The 21,488-nt window shown below is 38.0% G+C and overlaps 1 protein-coding gene across 4 annotated transcripts in view; it reads left to right on the top strand.

The window, feature by feature from the left end:
* Positions 1 to 20,232, top strand: part of tafa1b (TAFA chemokine like family member 1b) — a 197,903-nt gene extending 177,671 nt beyond the window's left edge. For 2 of the 4 annotated variants that reach the window (XM_065241531.1, XM_065241534.1), the window contains exons 4-6: positions 10,998 to 11,122; positions 15,378 to 15,452; positions 16,421 to 17,108. In XM_065241531.1, coding sequence (XP_065097603.1) covers positions 10,998 to 11,122; positions 15,378 to 15,404 — 152 coding nt within the window. In that variant the 3' untranslated portion in view covers positions 15,405 to 15,452; positions 16,421 to 17,108. Of the gene's footprint in view, positions 1 to 10,997; positions 11,123 to 15,377; positions 15,453 to 16,420; positions 17,109 to 18,759 lie in introns of those variants that run through there. The other 2 variants (XM_065241532.1, XM_065241535.1) reach the window with 2 other exon arrangements.
* The last annotated feature ends 1,256 nt before the right edge of the window (positions 20,233 to 21,488 follow it).

The raw sequence follows: 21,488 nt of genomic DNA, 5'->3' as shown, positions 1-21,488 counted from the left end.
ATTTGACGAATAAACAATGTAGCGAGTAACGTTAAGTGTCATTTCAAATGTAGTGGAGTAAAGAGTACAAATACCCAATCAAAAATGTAATTGAGTAGAGAGTAAAAGTTACCTATATTTTTGATACTCAGTACAAGTACAAAGTAGCCCAAAAAATACTTAAGTACAGTAACGAAGTACATTTACTCGAGTACTTTACACCTCTGCCCCAACGTCTTGGTTATCCTAAAGCCCAGAGTATAGTCTGTTTTTTAAATGTACACGACTTAGGCACCAGGCCAGGTGTCAAGTGGGCCTTGGGGGGCTTAGCCCGCCCTGTGATGGTCTCACCCCCCCCATCCAGCCAAGTGGCAGGCTTCGGCTTCGGCTCCGCCCCGTATTTGGTACATTCACACAGGGCGTAAGCGTTACTTAGTGCAGAGTAAACCAGTTAAGTTTATCCAAGACCAGAGAACAGAGGAGCATGTGTTTCGGCCACTGTGTTTGGATGTTGGCCACGCTTCAGACACGCCTTCCGTCAAGCGTTATCGCTTACACCCTGTGTGAATGTACCATCTGCGTTTTAGCTCCTTTTCAAGTTCATTAAAAATATTTTGCCAAGGCACGGAGCAGAGCAAACATCAAAGCTGAGTATATGAACTGATAGATGACATCTGCATCTATTTAGTTCATTATTTAAAAAACAATTTACATACTGTGATGCTTTCCTATCCACTGTTAAAATAAATTCACCCGTTGTTTATCTAATAACTATTGAAGACTTTAAAACCATATGATTTTTGGTTATATTATGTTCATTTAATGCAGGGGTGGGGAAAACTGGGTTCTGGAGGGCCACTGTCCTGCACAGTTTAGTTCCAAGTAATCCTAAAGGCTTTTATTGGATTCTTCAGGTGTGTTTGATTAGGGTTGGAACTAAACTAGGCAGACAGTGGCCCTCCAGGACCAGGGTTCCCCACCCCTGATTTAATGGAAACATATTGTGGTTGTGGCGTCGCGAAAATGCAGTCACCCGCACATAGTGGAACGCACAGTTTAGTTTATTTGACTCTACGTGTGTACAGACGTTCAACACGTGCATTGTGACAAAATGCAATGCATTTCCTGGACTACATACTACTTTCTCCTGTACGCCCATGCGTGACCTACACATACAATGTACAAAGGGTTTCAAAAATCTGGCGGTGCGCAAACTCTTTTGATGATGAAAACTGTGTCATGCACACTTTACCCTTGCATATGCATAGAAAGTGGACCATACTTTGGCCTTAATCACGCTGCCGACCTATACTGTACTGTATGCACAGGGGTCACCATAGAAATTTTGCAAGTCTGTTGTGACAACAGTTTTACACTCCGTCCTATCTAGGCACAGGGGGATAAGCCATTTATCTGTCAGCATTAACTCTTTCGCCGCCATTGACGAGATATCTCGTCAATCAAGAGAAAACGCTTCCCTGCCAATGACGAGATTTTCCGTCTTTCCGCAATACCGCTATTATCCACCAGGCAACTTTTTAAACCCGGGAGTATTGCCCTATGGCAAGCTTTTTGCTCAAAATGTGGTGTTTTTGCAGAAACCTACCCATATTCAAAAGCTGATTACAAAAGAACCACTGAAGGTAGGATGAAATGTTTTTTTTTTTTTGAAAGCAGAGGGTCTGTTCTTTCATTTGGTATATTGTATGTTTATATATTTAAAGAAGAACATTTTCTGGAAGGCATTAAACTTTGGTGAAAATCATGAAAAACGCTGGCGCTGGCTGGCAACTTTTTTTAAAAAACGCTGGCGGTGAAAGAGTTAAATAGAAATTCACAGTGGAAAATTTGAGACAGTTTAATTGAAATATAAAGTGTTGCATTCAAATGTTTGTTTACAGACTTTTTCATACCCTAACTTGCCTGTACAACCACGCAAGCTCAAAAACGAAACATGAAAACTAGGAAACAGCATATTGGGTCTGACACCAGACAAAAATCGTTTAACCTAAATAGATTACCAGCACATAAATATTCAAAGATTGTGTAATGTGTTGGTGAGAGCAAGTGGACGCCTTATCAGCACTTTTGGCCAAACAATACGCTTGTCATCACATCTGACTGACTCAAGTGTTTCATTGAAAGCACACACACAAAGAGAAAGAGAGAGAGAGAGTTAAGATCCTTGCAACCAAAGTCTGAGGACTTTAAAGTCCATTCATTTAGAGTGAAGAGCTTTGACAAAGTCGTGATTGAAAGACTTCCCGTCTCTCTCTAAATATCTAATGGAACCACAGATCTTCTCTTGTGGAAAAACACAGACTTAAAACTCTTTTCAGAGGTCTTCCCGCTCTGATCCCAGTTCCCTGTTAATTACACCCCAGGTTCATTAGAGCTCCTCGGCTCGCCCTCTGACCTTCTCCGGCTTTATTGCTACCATTACCTGTGCCTGCTAGAAAACAGTCGATCCGTCCACACCAAAAGCCAAAGACCTTATTTAATCAATCAGGTCATTAACAGAGCGTTTCTGTGTGAGTGGCTGTTTGAGTAAAGGCAGAGACAAAACCCAGATAAGAAACTGGAGTGGATTTAAAGAGCGAGTTCATTCCTCATTTTGATGACGTGCAGGACAGAAGGAGGAGGGGTCAGAGGGGATCATCATTATCTGCTGTGATGTATCGATTTAAACCCCGGCGCTGTGAATTAACACCTGCGAGGAAAGCATGCGAATTTAAAGTGTAATTGCTTAACGCTCTTAATCTCTGCTGGGTGTGATCGATTGAGTGGCGTTGCGAAAAACGTGGTGTGCTTCAGAATCTATTAAGGATTCCCTTGTGTTATGTAAAATTCAAATCTTGATAGGTGCTTGAATATCTTTGCAGAAGTGTGGCTTTCAGGTGCTATATTTGCAGTGCCTGTCAGGCAGCAATTTACATCAAACGCTTTGGTTAAGAGTTTGTAATTTCCAACCTTAGTGTAAAGTTCTGCAAATAAGTTTGAAAAGCTGACTTTTTTACATTTTAAACATCGCGTATGTTTCTTTCTATTCTCATTGTGTTGCTTCCTTATGAAAAATCGCTTTGTTGTACTCACTATGGATAAAAGTGTATGACGTAGCATACGAGTCACTAGACCTCATCCCCTACGTCATATCCTGGAAAATCCCTTTCAAAAATGTGCGTTTGGCTTCAGAAGTCCTTTATTAACCACCTGGAGCTATGTTTATAGGATGCATGCAAAATCAGATCAACTTTTACTACTATTAAGCCTGGAAGAGAATGGACATTTTCTATATAACTCAGACTATGTTTGTCTAAAAAAAGATTGAAAGGTTTCAAATGGTGTAATGGCCAATTGCGCCAAAGAATGAGTAATATTAAATGTTTTATCCACCTTAATGGCATGTAAGTGTAATAATAAAAAAATCATTATAAAATATAATTTTATTAGTTATTTCTAAATGTAAATTTTAATGCATTTTTGTAATATTTTTCCTGACATATGCTGAAAACAGCTCTGTTTTCTAAATAATCTTTGACAAATGAAGTAAAAATGTATGTAAAAAAATAATATTACACTAAACTAGATGATTGTATTTTATTCCAAATTTTTTATGAATATATCTATATTTTCATTAAAAAAATACTAGTTACACCAACTGACACAGACCGGTTACGCCACACTGACATTTTTGCAATTATTCCCCAAATATTCTTTCAAAAAGTAATAAAACCAGAAATTTTAGACTTGGTGCTCAAAAAAGAGAATCTATTCAAGTAATCTGAAAATTTATTTAGAAATGTTAACCCTTTTATGTTTATTTGAACCATATACGGACACAAAATAGTTAACGTCACGTCATTGACCCAAAAACAATTAAATTTGTGTCATAATATTGAATTATTATTCAAAGTTTGTAAACTTTTATCACAAGCTTAATGTTTTCAACAAAAATATATTTTTATTTCACCACCCTGAAACCATACAAGCCATGTACCTGTTTCTCTCCCAAGCACAGACAACTGACACATTATTTGTCATTCCTGTTTTTTTTTTTCATGACCCTTGTGTATGTGCTTGTAAGGGTCACATCCAGGGCCGTGCACAGACCTTTTGAGGGGCATGTGCTGAAACTGAAAAAGGGCACCCCCTCCAAATAAATATCACTTAATAATCATCTTAATAGCTTTTTATTTATTCACTATTAATGATTGAAAAAAATCACTATTAATGAATGAAAAATGACATTTTATGATAGCTTGGCATTATACAGGGCAAAGGATATCTGCCCTTGTAAGTTGGCTTTAACAATTTACATCCTGGGTGTTTGTCTGTATTAGGCCTATTTGTAGTCATGTGTTCGTGAAGTGCTCGCTCTTATTTAATTGTAGAATATATTAATTTAAATTTTTTCCTCTGCTTACATACATAAAGTTACATAAAAATATGTTTGAAGAAAAAAAGGTATTCTGTTTGGTTTTATAAGCTAATTTGTATTATTTGGTTAACATGTTTATGTATGTGATTGAGAAGAGGGGGAAATAGGATATTAAAGATCAAAATAGGAGATTATACTATACTATAGCCATACCATAAGCATATTCAACATGTATCTGCCTACCTGGTGCTGAGGACCAGGAACCTTGGTCTTTTGAAGGTGCAAATAACTGCATTACTAAAAAAATATACTAAATACTAAATAGACTTAACTCTATGCAGTTAATTTCAGAATAAAAAGTTATGAACCAAATAATCATACAACTCCCTTGACTAATTCAAGGCATAAGATACATGCATATACAATAAATTATATCCAGATTGCATACTGTAATGAGTGACAGGGCAATATAATGTACATACTTGTATCCTTTACACGTTTTTCGTCTCTATCCAGTTTTCCCAACTGGGCATCTGATGTCTAAGACCTTTCTAATCTGATATGTTTTTGATGTTAATGTAGGCTAAACATTTACCCGCGCGGGCGCGTCTTCTCGCGTGAGATGTGTTGACTTTAGTTAAACGATTAATACGCGTCATGCAAAAAAAAAACGGTAAAAACCCGACCGTGCATTCCGTATTGTTGTCACGGGTGCCCTTCACATGGGTGAACACTTGTTTAAAAACTGCTCGCGCTTTGTCAAAAACTCAATTTGGTCGCATTTTGCGCCAGCCCTTGCTGCAGTTTGGAGCCCTTAGTGCCCTCTGATTGCCCACTCGACCAATCCCGTCTATGGATAATTCGGCTCTGCTCAAATTTATAAAACATGCGCCGTTATATACATACTAGTGTTTCTTTCGTAATGACACAGCATTGTACTCAAACAACAAGATACTTATTTACCGTTGCAAGACGTTCAGCTGCCTCTGACTGCTGTGGAACTTCAGCTCGCTGCACTCAGGGGGCGGAGTTAAGAGGTTTGACAGACAGTTTGAGCGGATCCAAAAATATTTAGTTTTTTAATAATTTTATTTGATAAATATATTTGTAAAACACACAGACAGACGTAAATGTTTAACAATAGCATTAATTTATATATTTAAAAAAATAATAAAACACCTCCTAAAAAGGGCACTTCGGAGTGTAAGGACAAAAAGGGCATGTGTTCTGCACAGGTTGAGCCCTATCTGTGCACGTGCCTGGTCACATCTGTATCATCCTGTGTGACAGACAACATAGAGAAATGTTAATGAACAGCTTGATATCACAACGCCAGCATTGTGTGACACCTGACAGGATTGCCAACCTGCATGCTGCTCATGGTCAGAGATCTACAAGCATGACACACCTGCTCCCATATAAACATAAGATAGAGATGTAGTAGTTTCTTTTATATAGTCTCTTTCCACAAGCTCAAGGTCGCTTTTCAAAAAAAGATTGTAATAACATACATCGTACATAGACAAAACAGTAAAATTTTTGGAAATACATTTCAACTGTGTCTTAAAAAAAGGATAATGGAAGTGAAGAAGCTTATATTGATGGACCTTCTCCACACTTCAGACTCAACACAAACCATTAAAATACTTTTGTGCATGGCAGTGGATTTGTAAGAAGACTGATGACCATAGAAGTAAGGGTTTGGGCCTGTGGTCCTGCGGTGCTCTGATAATTCACTTTTTTTTGCACTCTCCTGGGACGAAGCACTACCCGGCTTAGGCTAGGATGGCAAAAAAGTTGCTGATATCGTGAATTTGTGATGGCTGGGAGGATCCAGCAGAAGAGATCCGGTGGCCAGAGGGACGGCAGGAGGAGGATGACCCAAAGGGAAAGGCCTGTCTTCAGGCTGGGAAGGTCACCTGAACAGGGTCTGGCTTAGATCCAGACAGATAAAAGTCTCGGAGCATAAGCTCTGACCCCGTGTCCTCTCTTGTGAGCTCTCTCCCGCTCGCCAAGTTTGAGATGGAAAGAGAGAGCAGCCCATCTGTCAGATGGGTCAAACGTTGCCGAGGCACACGTCTCATCATTTGTCTCACTTTGCAGTATTCACACATTCGGGACTGCCAATAAATGCTGAAAGTGAAATCGGTTTGTGTTTTATTCATTCAAAGTAAAAAAAACTTGATTTACATAAATTATAAATGTATGCATTATAAAAAAAGTTATATTATAAATTGAACATATATGATTCAAGTAAATAAATGTGCATAGATTGCAAAATGAAAAACAAAAAAATTTATTTTAAATTTGGCAGACACTTTTCTTTATTAAAGCTATTGTTAATGCATTACAAAGTATACCCTTTCTATTAGTATGTGTATTCACTGGGTTCGAACTCATGACCTTTGCGCTGCTAACCCAAAGCTCTACCCCTGAGCTACAGGAGCACAATTGTATAATTTTATATTTCGCTTTCTATTAAATCATGTCATAATGATGCATATTTTTGTCTTATTTTGTTTATCAATGACAAAATAAAGAACTGATCATCAATTAATATTTTCATCCAAACAACTCTCATGCACATGAATCTAGCTCCACTCATTGTGAGTGAATGCAATTCGCTTTCTGTGCAAAATTCGAACCACACATTTCTTAGTCCCTGTTGGAGTTTTAATCTGGGCCTCTGTGTTTCAATCACCCCTCCGTACCATGGAATCGATTTTTTTCTTTTTTTGCCTTTTTCGGGTATTACCTCACTTTTTTCAATTTCGAATGGCTTCAAGATTTAGAGTGTCTGAATATAAATCCTTCCCAGAATGATAATGAAACAGGGGCTGGTTGGTTTCTTTCACTCTCTGGGCTCAAGAACGTTAAATTTGAGAACTAGCACCACACAAATCATTTGTTCAGATCACATCATTCTGCATTTCCAATTTTGACAAATTATACATTTTGACCATTCGGGTGGTCAGTTCAGTTTGTGTTTCTATGAAATATGCTCACATTTTAACCAACATCTGATTTCCAAGTAATCTCAATTTAAGGCTTCTAACTTTGGGTGCTGCTCTCCAACTCCTATAAGGCTCGATCACAGCGTATCTTAAATCTAGAAATAGTGTGGACACATCGCCACCAACTCCCGCTGACTGCTAATTGCTTTGTGATTAAGAAGGTACACCGTAAAACTGAGCTGTACAGAAGTGACATGTAAAGGAAAAGAAAGAGCTTGAGATAATCATTCCCCATCTAGTCCAAACTAGAGGGAGTTTAGTGTTTAATGAACCTTGGGCTAGTGTGTGCACTGCACATGAGAGAGAGGAATTATGGGCCGGCTAGCACTGCCGTGTCGGTGTCTCTGCTGTGACTGTTAGGCCAGTATCTATGCAGTGGAAAGGCGTGATTTCTGGTTGTGTGAAAAAAAGTGTGATTATTTGCTGTTAAAATTGGGGATGGTGTAAGCAGTAAGCTCGGGCTGTTTTTGTAAGAAGTTTGACTGGGATTTAGAGGCAGATGTGAGCGAGGATTCTTCTTTTTTATTATTGATTAAATGTTACCTTTTAACCTTAGGGACAGAGCACACAAAGATAGTGTACAGAATAGTTAAATCTAGATTGGACTTTTAACCTTCAGATCCCAAACAATTTAACTCAGAAACTCGTTTTACAACAGGGAGAAAAAGAGAAATTAAATGGATAGTTCACCCAAAAAAATGAAACTTCTGTCATCGTTTACTCACTCTTATGTTGTTTTAAACCTGTATGAGTTACTATCTTCTGTTTAACACAACATGTTAATGAGCACAATAAGCATACAGTTGACGGTACTCATTGACATACATAGTAGGAACAAATACTTATAATATGGAAGTCAATTGGTACCATCAACTGTATATGCTTACACTCATTTATTGAAATATGTTTAACAGCATAAAGAAACTCATACACTGTCAGAAAAAAGCTACAAAGCGTTCATTGAGGTGGTACCCTATTTGTACCTTAACCCTAAACATAATACAATGTTGTACATTTGGGGTACATTACTATACCTTAAGGATCTATTGTGTATCTTTTAAAGGTAAAGTTAACTGTTTTGTACCTATAAAATTTACCTGGTACAAAATTGTTCTTTAACTCATTCCCCTCCAGCCTTTCTTAAAAAAGTTGCTGCCAGAATTTTTGTAGTTTTCACAAAAGTTTCAGAAAATGCCTTCCAGGAAAATGTTTTTCTATAAATATAAAAACATACAAATATATAGAATGAAAGAACAGAACCTCTGCTTTCAAAAATAAACCTTTTCATCTTATATTTGTTTGTTCTCTTATTATAACCTCCTAAATATGGGTAGATTTCTTCAAAACTACCATATTTTGAGCAAAAAAGCTCAAATAATTGCATTTTTGTAAAAGAATTTTGTTAGAGATCAGATTCAGAATGATTATCAAAACATACACAAAGTTTAAAATTAATTAAAGTAGTTGTGCTTCAGTTTTATATAAATTGGATAATTTATATAAAACTGAAGCCATCTAGATGATAATAGCGGAATTATAGATTACCATAAAAACTCAGTGTGGCAGGGAAATGTTTTCTCTTAATTGACGAGATAACTTGTTAAAGGCAGCGATAGAGTTAAGATACACAATACACTCTAAAAAAATTGGGTTGTTTTTAACCCTGGGCTGGGTAACTATTTGACAGAACACATTCATGAGTTAAAGTGACCCAAATAATGGGTTGTTTTAACCCAACTGCTGGGTTATTGTTAATCAATGCATGTTAAAACAACAACTGGGTTGTTTGAACATGGTTGATTAAAGGTGACATAGAATGATTGAACGGAGTATTTATCCTTGTTCTGTGATGTGACATGTAGACAAAAACGTTTTTGTTTAGGTCTGTAATGCCTTAGAAGCTTCCTAAAAACCTCTCTCAGATAGCTCTATTAGGGTGGGGGATTTTAAACAAGTGGTTTTGCACCTATTTGGCTCCCCCTACTGGCTTAACTTGCAATCTCATTACTGATTGGTTGACTTTGCTGCCACTCAAAAAATGTAGCCAATTATTGTAAAGTGGAGGGGCAGTGAGATGCCTGTGATGTCATAAGCATCAGTTTTTCAGATTGGGCCGTTTTCTGGCTGACATTTCTAAAAGAGGAATTTCTATAAGACTGAGATGTTTAGCATGTCTAGCACTTTTTGTATGTTTGTGAATGTGGGTAGACAAACATTATTCAACAAAGACAAGGTAAAAATGATTTTTCATTCTCTGTCCCCTTTAACAATAACCCAGCAATTGGGTTAAAACAACCCATTACTTGGGTCATTTTAACCCAGAAATGTGTTCTGTCCTATAGACCCCTTCAAGGTTTGTAAACATTGAATGACAATCTTGTGCGCGCGCAGCATAGGGTCAAACTGTTCATACCATCCAGGCTTTATACTTCAATCTAACCCGGCTGAAAAATGATGACTTACCTCAAATGAAGTGAGCACTACAAACACAAGCCTCTTTGATATTTGCATTGTTCCAGTCTGCACGTTAATTGCTGCAGCCGCAGATGTTGTATTTTTTTGTTTTTGAGATTCTGCATGAATCGCGGAAACTTAACGGAAGACCTGGTGCGATTTTCACAGCCCACGACGTAAGTCGGCATTTTTGACGATACCGAATAATAGGCAACTCAATCTGCTGTAATGACTTTTCTGACCCCGACATGCGCAGTGGGAACCGCCTGTGACGTGAACCGTGAAGGGGTCTATTGTTACCCAGCCCTGGGTTAAAATTTTTTTAGAGTGTAGGTCCTGAGGGTACAATATTGTACACCAAAATCTACAACAGAACAGATACAGTTTTTTTTCTGACAGTGAACAGGTTTAGGGTAAAAAACCTGGGTTGAAATTTAAACCAGAAAATGTTTATACTTGACCCAACAAAGGGTTAAAATAACCCAGATTTTTAGGTTGAAATAACCCAGCATGGGTTAAATTACAACTCAGCGGGCTGGGCTCGTGAATGTAGAGGATTCGCATTGCCATGAGAATTGCAATTCTCCGATTTCTTCAACATGCACTGAAGCAGAAGTAACCCTTTGAAATTCTAGGCTTTGAAAACTCACGTTTCATACCTTTATATTGCATTTTATTTCAAAAACACAGTCATTAAAAAGGCGATGTCCTGCTGTGACATCACTGAATTTGTTTGAAATGCAAGCCACTTTGTAGCTAAGGGGAATATTTTTCAAAGCGCACCCTGCGTCAAGGGAAAACACGCTGACTCAAGGCAGCCTCCATGTTTCTCCTCCCTCTGTAGTGTGTAGTAGTGAATACACCCTGACAATAAGACACACAAAACAAACTCAAGTCCTGTGCTGATTAGAAATGCGTCTTGCTTGTTTTGTTTTTAGCCTGAGAGGAAATACTCAGCAAATGTTATATTGTAAATATTTGTAAACATGAAAATTGACCCTAGTTCCTTTATTAACACATTTCTATGAATTATTCATGTTACATACCTCTGAAATTACTTTTCCACTGACATCACTTAGTGTTAACCAGTAGCATTCAGGTCTGCCTTCGTTGTTTGAATTATTTTGTCCATGTTTCTGAAACACACTGTTGTGTGTTTGTGTATTCTGCAGCTTCTATCGTGATTGGGAAATGGTGGTGTGAGATGGAGCCGTGTTTGGAGGGGGAGGAGTGTAAGACTCTACCTGATAACTCCGGCTGGATGTGTTCCTCTGGGAACAAGATCAAGACCACAAGGGTGAGGGCTCACAACATCGCAAACATCATGTTCCCTTTGATTAGTGAGAAAGAAAAGTGAGATGTTGAATCAATGTAAATACATTGTGAAGGTTTTTAAAACACGTAAACGACTCAGAGACGAGAGAGGGGCAAGTGTAAAAAATGGACCTCACTAACCTATTTATTCCTTATGAATAGAAGCTCATGCTCAGATGATACATCAAGCCATGCTAAAATAAAGAGCTGTCACAAGTCAACAAATTTGTGACCTTATCTGTGAAATCCAGGTTAAAGTCTCATAAGCTCATAAGAGATAAGGAACATAAAGGTTTGATTTCAATTATTGATTTCAATCTTTGACATGATCTTAATCAATTTTAAAGATATCAGGGTAAAAAAGTAGTGCTGGGAAAAGATTAATCGCGATTAATCGCATACAAAATAAAAGTTTATTTTTGGATAATATATGTGTGTGTGCTGTGTGTAATTATTATGTATATTTAAACACACTCACATACATATATACATTTCAGAAAAATTTTATTTATATATATTTTTTTACATTTACATTTATATAGAATATATAAAAATATAAATAAATATATATACACAGGTAAATGTTTCTTAAATACATACATAAATGTGTGTGTATTTATATATACATAATAATTACACACAGCACACACTTGTATATTATTCTAAAAATCGCTTTTATTTTGTATGTGATTAAACGCGTTTAATCTTTTCCCAACGCTAAAAAAAGTAAAATCACAAAAAATGACATCAGCTGGGTTTCACAGACTGGGTCCCATACAATAAGGGTAATGTGACAGAACACCAAAATTTGTGACCCTGGACCACAAAACCAGTCAAACGGGTCAATTTTTTCCGTTGATGTATGGTTTGTTAGGATAGGACAATATTTGGCCGAGATTCAACTCTGAGGTTGCAAAAAACAAAATATTGAGAAAATCTCCTTAAAGTTGTCCAAATGAAGTCCTTAGCACTGTATGCACTTACAAAAATAAAGTAATATCAATATAATATAATAATAGTATTTTAAACACAAGTTTTGTTATATTTATGGTAGGAAATCTCTTGATGGATCACAATCTTTACATAATATACTTATGATTTTTGGCATAAAATAAAAAATAATAATTTTGACCCATACAGAGAATGGATTGTTGGATTTTGCTACAAATATACCCTTGCTACTTAAAGCTAGTTTTGTGATCCAGGTTCACATTTGAGAAGCCAAAAAACATCAAGAAGTCATTTATAGTATAGCCTGCTTATATTGAGAGGTAGTGCCCAAGCATAATTTTTGTCCCAGGCATGTGATTTTTTTTTAGCGATGGCTTTTTATGACAGTGAATACAAGTAGAGATGTGTAAGGGAGAGGAGATAGCATTGAAGGGGGTTAGGCCCCGTCTTGGAATGCCTTCTTGGCATCGTCACGCCTCCCTCCTCTGTTTAAACTATTTCAAGCCCTGCTTAAGGGAATCCGATGGTGCCTGGATGAATTTCGAGATTTCTAAGGTAAGATCATGCATACAAATCTAATGAATCAAAGCAAGCATCTCTTGCATTATTAAGTGTGAAACTATTAAATAGAGACAATAAACGCCTGTGGACACTGATGTCATGCTAAACTCTCATTGAAATGAATCAAAAGAAACTGTACCATATTTTTTCTAGGTGATGTGGAAAGCATCATTTATCCTCATTTTCCACCAATAGAGTGCTGGTGCCCAATATAGAACACCACATGTTTCCACCACAGAAATAGCGATTGTGAACTGGAAAAAAGACCTGCTGGTCTCAAAGTAGGAGATTGTGACATCGAAAGCCAGGGGTCAAAACAATGTCTGCACCATTTCCCTTTTAAAAGCAACTTTATGCACTAAAAGCAATTTTGTTACTCCATAAAGACACTGAAAACTACCTCTGATGTTAAAATATGTTCTTAAAACTAAGATAAAGTCTTAGTACACTGTTAGAAAAAAAGGTCCTTATATGTTTTATGTACATTAGGTACATATATGTATACATTTGGTACTACTATGAACCTTTAAGCAGTCTTTCCAGAAAAGAAACAAGTTTTTTTGTGATTGTTGCAGGCAAAAATCCTTGATCTTGCGGCACCTTTTCTTAAAAAATGCGATGCAATATGCTGGATTTTTATCCGATGTAATTGCGGGAACTTGCAAAAATTGCGTTAACTTGCAAAACTGTTTTCAGATTTTGCAGCTTTTCAATGATGCTCACGTCACATAATCACGTCACTTCATAACGTTCCCATGGCAACAGGGGACATGGCTGCGCTTGTGTGAAGTAAATTAAAGCAATAAACCCCGAGAAGCAGTGGGTTACCAGTGCATTTTATAACAGCTAAGGGGCGTTGTTAGGCACGACGCGAAGCGGAGTGCCTAAACCCCCTTAGCTGTTATAAAATGCACTGGTAACCCAACACTTCGAGGGGTTTATTGCGTTTATAAAACGGTTACTTCATATGCATAACGTTAGCAGGATTTTATAAAATAAAAATCAAAAAAGTTGTAATTATATTAGTACAAATATTACTCTTCCGCCAAACAAAGTAGTTCCTCAGAATCAAGTGTGACTGAAACAGAGCGCAGTTCCCAACCAACACAGACACAGCAAAGACACAATGAAAATATGATTTAAGACTGTGGTGTTTATTTTATAAATCACCATTCATTTAATTTATACATTAACATTTATATCGTGCAACTGTTGAAGTGATGATCAAATATGCTTGGAAGCATGCTGAACTCTTTCCCCGTCAGCGTTTTTTTTTTTTTAAGTTGCCACCCAGTTTTAGTTTAATGCCTTCCAAAAAATTATCTTCTTTATATAAACATAAAATATCAAATGAAAGAACAGACCATCCGCTTTGAAACAAAAACAAACAAAAAAACTTTCATCCTACCTTCACTTGATCTCTTATCACCTCTCAAATTTTTTTATTAAAAGCGGAGATAATTCCATTTTTGTGAAGAACTTTAGTAAGAGATCAGATTCAGACGGAGCCATGAACAGTACTACACGGTGTTTTCAGTGAATGCGTCAGTGTTTAAGTTGGGTAAGATCGCCACCCAGTGGATAATAGCGGACGTGTGAACTTGAGTTATAAAATCCTCAGACAACGTTTTCTCTTTATCGACGAGATGACTCAACAATATTTATTGACATTCATCTGGATATCGCCATTAATTGTGCAATTGTAGACAAATTAAAAATATGATTTAAGACTGTGATGTTTATATTCATAAATCAATACGCAGTAACAGTGGCGCAGTGATACTTATGTAATGTGGTCTGAACCGTGAGGTTACCAGTGTATTTTATCACAGCTTAGAACGCGTTTCAACCAATCAGAATGAAGAACCAGAACTGCCCGTTTTATAAGCAACATTTTTCAACTTTCTGCTAAGATATATGTGATTTTTGCTACGAAAATGCGGGGATTATGAAATCATGCAAGCCCTGCTTTTTTTGCGCACGGAAATCTGCAATATATGCTGCGAAAGTGCGGCGTATTTGATAAATATGCAGACTTTGGCTGATAATGCGTTAAACTCTTTAAGGTACCAATGTGAACTCTAGGTCCAAAATGTACTTTTTTGAGAGGGTGACAGCTCGGGTACAGTACATATTTTGAAAAAAATTTCTGACAGTGTAGCATTGTCAGAAATTGCGTTTCCATTAAAGATTTCCGCAAAACATAAGCCTTATTTTATTACATTTCAACAAAAAAATAAATTGCGAAATGACAGAGTTACAACAAAAACCATGGCGAGGGGTGTGTCCGACTTTATACGGCACCGCGCAGACAGACATGCGGTATTTTATCTCGCTGTATTTTGATGTCATGCATTTGACGGTTCTTGTAAAGCCACATGAAGTCAAACTCACCTCTTCTGTCTTGTCTCTAACCAAACATATCACTACATGAAGTATGAAGTTTTTAACATCTGCCTGCCTGGGACTACAAATGAAAATTAGCCTGTATGGCTAAATTTGGCATATTTTCATGCTCTATGTGTTGCGTGGTTAAGAATGTGCATTGTCCCATTTCTTAAATAAATAAACTCATATTTAAATAATGATCATGTGACTTTTACCAACGTCAGGTGACCTTTATTACCAACACACTATTTTGGTGGAAAAATATTTGAGTACAGGTAAATCTGAAAGAAAAACTTAATTCTGCTGATAAATGTCTTTTTTCGTATCTTCCTCACCAGAACACGCAGCCATATTCAACATTTTAGCTCCGAGGGGCTCAGCAGAAGCTCAGCGGCGTCCCTCTACTCCTTAAGGTTGGTGTCTTTTTTTTTAAACATCTTGAGCCATATGATTAGGCTTGCACATTTTAATCACCGCTCATCAACACCATTACACTCCGAAAACATAATTATTGCTGAGTGTGTGTTTGCCAATGTGTTTATATGCTGTGCATGATTAAGAAGCCACAAATATATTCCTCCTCCAATGTGTATTCTACTGTCAGCGTAATTTATAAATGGGCACGCACACACAAACATAATGAAAAATGTGAACTCGGCACGGTAATTACCGAATACGGACCAATGCAGTTAGGAAGTAACAGATGCACGAGCAAACCATCTTTGTCGCGTGCAGTCGCATACTGTGCTATTGTACTAATGCAGCATAATTGCAGGCACGAAAATACAGAGCCACACACACCCAAGGACCGGCTCAAAATTAATGAGCACACTAACACGGGAAAAACTCATGCGTGACCATGTAGTCGTAATAAGTGTACAATGCTAGAATTTGTGTTTTTTCTCTGTATTAGCCTACGTTGTTTTGTAAGCTCCTGGGCATGAAAAAGATTTGATTATTGTGTGTGTTTGTGGGTTCCCCGACTTTATCCCATTATATTCAAGTTGTGCAGGTTTTGTTTGTGCAAAGCTGTGCATTTCCTCTTTGTGCCTGGGTTGATGTATGGCACTGGAGAATAAGATACGCCTGCGCTGGCTTTCTATAAAGACCTTTGTCCATCTTACTGGTTTCGTCCAACCCCACACCCCCTCCCTGATGCTGTCCATGCAATTCGTCCCATGATCAGAGCAAACAAAAACAAATGCTAAATCCTTATTAGCAGTATTTTTGCTCTAAAATCCTGGTCTTAAGGCGTACACTCATAAACGCTGCTCAGGCATCCATCCGTTTTTCCGTTTTCAAATTGGCATGTAAGTAAGAGAAAGCCAAAGCGTGTGCCTGACACCCTTGTTTCTTCTCTTTTTTCCTTTATGTTTTACAGAGAGGGACCCCTCCTTGCCTGTAGCTCCAGACAAGGCAGGCCTTTTTTGAGGAAGGCACACAATGCAAGAGGCTGAGAGAGACCCTCACACTCGCCCTGCATAGACCTTCTTTTACCTGTTCCTAATGGCTATATTATTCAGTTCCTTTATATTAAATCAATGCATTAAAAAGAAGACACGGCGCACAGCTTTCCCTTATTCGTAAACCCCCATCTGCCTCGTGTGTGAGCAGACATGGACTTTAGCTGATGCTGTGATGGGTCTATTTTCTAAACGTCTGCAACATGTACGCAATTATTAGTTACAGATCAACTGGAGATTTTTTACCAAAAGAAGTTAGACTTTTTAAAATGATAAATCATCCTATCTGTGTTCTGTTGCATGCATGTTGCACACACAAATAAACTCTTACATGGAAACCATTTCTTCTGCGAATATTTAATGGACTGCCGTTTACTCCCAGAGTCGGATTGTTTCTGAAACACACAGATTTAAACAGAAAGACTTTTACTTGATACCTGTACTGTGTGAAATATCCATCAGGATGGTTGTGCAGCGCAACGTAATATGCCAAGTGATGAACACGAAATGGCTCAAGATTAAATTGCATGATTATGACGTTGACCCCGGTGCCTTGAGTGTATCTGTATCTCTTTGCCGCTGTCATATTAAATTAATTTAAACACATTCATGCTGTCTGGAGTCTTGATGTGTCCTCCTTCAACAACTGCACGGTCTAAACGAAATGACATTTTTTTTTCAATGCAATGGGAAATTATAAATATGTGAATCATGCACGTGACAACATCATAGCGATGTGGAACCAGCCAATAGCTGAAGCAGTAAGGACAGCAGAGGGCACCTGAGCGGAGACGGACAGAAATATGACAACATTTGCATACAGCCTCAATCCACAGCAACAACCCGCATAGGGAGAGACAGAGCCGTGCATGCTGTCAGACAGCTGAAGACAAATTGCATCAGGGTTACTGTACTATTTTTATGGAATATATGAAATACTGTAGCACACAGAGTATGCAAAGCTTTTATTTAAAGTGGAAACACAAGGAATGGTTGGCTTAGTGCAAACTAAGCGCTTAGCGAAGACAGTAAAGCCACAAAGATGATAAGATGGATGAAATACGGATTTAAGTCCAGCGACACGGATTACTAAAACAAAAAGATTATTGCGTCTTTGTCAAACAAGCATCAGTCTTTCCTTTGTCCCGTGTTAATTTTCATCTCTTTATTAGTGGGAAAGCTAAAGCTGAATGATTCCCAGATCCTTTATGGAAGCTGGAATGATTGGCACGAACTGTTTCCTCTCCAGAGAATCCAATATGATGGACAGCTCCTCTGCCCCTACCAGGCCATGCCTGTAATGATGAGAGCACGTGGGGCGTAACTGTGCCGCATGACAGCCGTCTGTCTGTTGGGTTACGAGGGCCCTCATGGGGTGTTTCTAATTTTTGTCCTCAATCTCTCTCTCTCTGTCTTTTTCTCTCACTGCGTCTCTCTCTCTCTCCCTCAATCTGTAGCTCATACCTGGCTTCCTTTCGCCTAGTTTGGGAAATGCCAGCATATGCTTTATGCGCTGAGGGCGAAGCCACAGGCTTGAGCTTTTAATTAGCTCTATGACATCACGACTTTATAAAAAAAAACACAACGAACACACCTGAGAGACAGAAAGAGTGGATGAGAAAGTGTATGGGAAGTGCCTGATATTGATATTAAACATTCATTGTAGATGTTTACTCAGTGATAAGCTTTCTGGGAAGCAGATCAAAAGACGATTCGCGCTGACGTACAGTACAAGTTGGCTGATCGTAAGTGACTGTGGCTGTTATCGTGCATTTCCTCCGGTCTGATCGGGGAGACGATGGATCATTAATAACAGTCTGAGTAAAGCACAACATTGAAGATAGACGCAGTCACCAGACGGACTAAATAGAGGTCCCTGAAGTCACAAAGAGAGAGAGAGAGAGATAGATGGAAAGAGAAACAGAGAGGAAGAATCTTATTTCCCTCTTGGCATTGTTGCTGAGGTCTTTTCACAGCACTGGATAAAAAGAGAAAATGCTGAGATGCGATTGGCCGGCTTGCAGATGTGCAAGAAAACACGACCGATACACATCCACACACATAAGTCATTTTACATGACATTGTACCTGTATATGCTCTATGTGACAAATAAAAGTCTTCCATACACAAATACTGGGTTAGGAGAAGCTGTTTAAAATCATTCAATCATTCCCTTTAGGATTGCTATTCACAAGCATTTTGTATCTTTTTTCTAAGCATGCATGTTTGTTTTTCCCTCCCCTTTTTCTGTTTTTAGATTCATCCCCGGACCTAACAAAGAGCTCCTTCACAGGCAGTGAATGCTGATCCTCCGTCGAAATGGAAGAAACCATTACATCAAATGGGTGTATTTGACTGGATTGCCTGTGACTACACAATAAATAAGGACATTTCATGGAGATAAAGACAGGATTTGCTCATTCGGTGCCAAGGAATATCAAAAATCGTATAAATAAAGCAGTCTAATCTGTGTTTTCGAGCCCGGCGTCTTGGACACCGACAGCTTTTCTCTTGACCGATTTCCTCTGGTCCTAAAATCAGACAGCTTAGTGGGGCCGTTTACCGGATTTAAAATTATATTTGAAGACTTTACCACACCTTAGGTAAACCGGACAATCCCGACATCAGCTGTGAACGACTGTCTGGAGGATTACAGTGGATAAGGTCTGAGAAAACGAGGTGGAAATCAATAGGAGATATCGTCATCCCTCTCTCATTTTGTCTTTTCGCCATCCACGCCGGATTTTAATAGACTATGAGCTTGTGAAATCCCCCCCACTTCACTCCGTTTCTGAGTTTACTGCTTGCCACTGAGTCCACGCACACTGTTCGTTTGGGATACCCCGGGGGAAAGGTCACATCCCTGTCTACACCTACTTCGGCAAGATATCGTTTTATTTGTCGGCATGCTCGGTGTATTCTGTGGGAGCATTGTTTTAAAAGTAACTGTATATATTTCTGTATATATACTTATAGATGCATATTAAAAGATGTCATATGAAGACCTTACATGCCCTTAAAACCTGTCCAGTGGGTTAAAACAATGTAATTCCTGACTGTATTCATGGTTTTGGTTTTCAAAACGAGATAAACAATTCATTCCCAGTTAAAAATATGTATTCTCTTGTCGTAATGGACATTATGCATTTTTTGCTTGAAATGAGAGTGGTGGAAATGGACACAATGGCTAAACACAGTCCACAGTTACTTATCTAAAGGCAGATAACTAAATTCACCCCATGTTTCAATCTGTTTCATGCTGTTTTGAGAATAGATAGGCATCATAATGCTTGTGTGAGTTTCATCAATTCAACACAATCAAAGACGTTTGGCTTGTTAAAGACATTTTACATTGGATCTGTGTCGCTGGACCGAGACGTGATTCAGTTCGGATAAAAGAAGCCCTTTTATATATATATATATATATTTTAAGTTGGTGGGGTGTATAGGGAAGCGGAGTTTTGTTTTAAAGATAATGCTTGGCAGCTTGTGAGTTGTCTACCGAATCTCCATACAGTATTAATTCAGAAGGATATTACCACATGTTTAGCACTGTAATTGACATTTAAAGTGTTCTGCTTTGCCGTATAATGTGTTTGTCAAGGTGAAAAAGATTATTGACAAGTGATGGGCTTCATTTCTCTTTACTGGAATCAGTCTAGACATGCAATTGCCGAAACCCTGGACCCTTATAGATTAACGTGCAGCCTTATCAGACGCAAATCAATATTAAAAGGTTTTCTATACACGCTGTCTACCTTTGATGTATCTGTGAGTCTTTGCATCCCTACATTTAGGGAACGGTAATGTTCAGATTGCAGAAAGGTTCATATATGCAAGCAAAACAGATGGGAAAAGCAGGACATAATTATTCCCAGGTAAATCCATACTTCTAAAGAGACTTCGGACCCATGTCAGAGCTTTAACTCACATGCTACATATAGCATACTAGAACAATAATTTGTGCCGGGTGTACGATATGGCCCTAAAGGGCAGTTTAGGGGTTTAGATTAATCCAGGTCTAGGTCTTATAGTTATTAGGACATTTAAGTACATTTTACAAACACACCATACAGAAATCATTATTTTTGTGCATTTTGAGACAAAACAATGATGCTGATACCTGTATATGTAAAGATATTTTAGTGCAAGATATTTTTAAATTAGGACAGCTCATGCATGCATTTTAGTCTGGGACTAGGACATGCCCTGTCCGGAAAACCGCCCCTAAGTGTTTTGACTACCAAATTATAAAAGATTAATATGCCTTCTAATCCAGATTTATACCGTTCACTACTAAAACAACATTGCCTACAGGTCAATGTATGCATTCTGTATGTATATACAGACATCCATAACTGAATCTTTGAATTAAACAATTCCCTGTGGCACACTGCATTTATCAGCATCGCCCGTTTGGTTAACTTATTCAATTAGGATACAAATTTTCAGTTCCACGCCGAGGATATTCCCATCTGACGCTCGTAATGAATCTTCCGGCCTGCCATATTTCTTCGGGTTTGTTTCCTCTCCTCAACAAATACCATATTGTTAATCATGCAATATGAAAAAATCTGTTCTATTTAGTTTCATGTAATTTTTTTATCAGCTCAGGCACAGTGAATCCGAGATTGACAGCTACATCGATCTCCCAGCAGTTTTCCCAGAATGCTAGGCAGGGAATTGCAAACAAAAAGCTGTGTTTTCTCTCCTGCAATGAGGCGTTCCCTCATTTTATTGTTGTTTTTCTATCTAAACGAATACAGAGCCTCAGCGTACGTTCGGTGTGTTGAAAGAATCGGGGCTCCAGCAGCAGACCTTTAACATCATGCCGCGGCTGAGACAGATTATCCTGAAGAAAAGTATGTAAATCAGGGGATTTTTCAGGGTTTAATGTGGATCGGCCGTAAAAGGTGCTTTGGGGCGGATGCTTAAGGAAGAGCTTTAAATTCTCTTTAATGCATCTGTTTCCTAAGTAAGAATGAT

This window comes from Paramisgurnus dabryanus, chromosome 14 (assembly GCF_030506205.2).
Source record: "Paramisgurnus dabryanus chromosome 14, PD_genome_1.1, whole genome shotgun sequence".
NCBI lineage: Eukaryota > Metazoa > Chordata > Actinopteri > Cypriniformes > Cobitidae > Paramisgurnus > Paramisgurnus dabryanus.
This window is presented reverse-complemented; position numbering and strand designations above follow the sequence as displayed.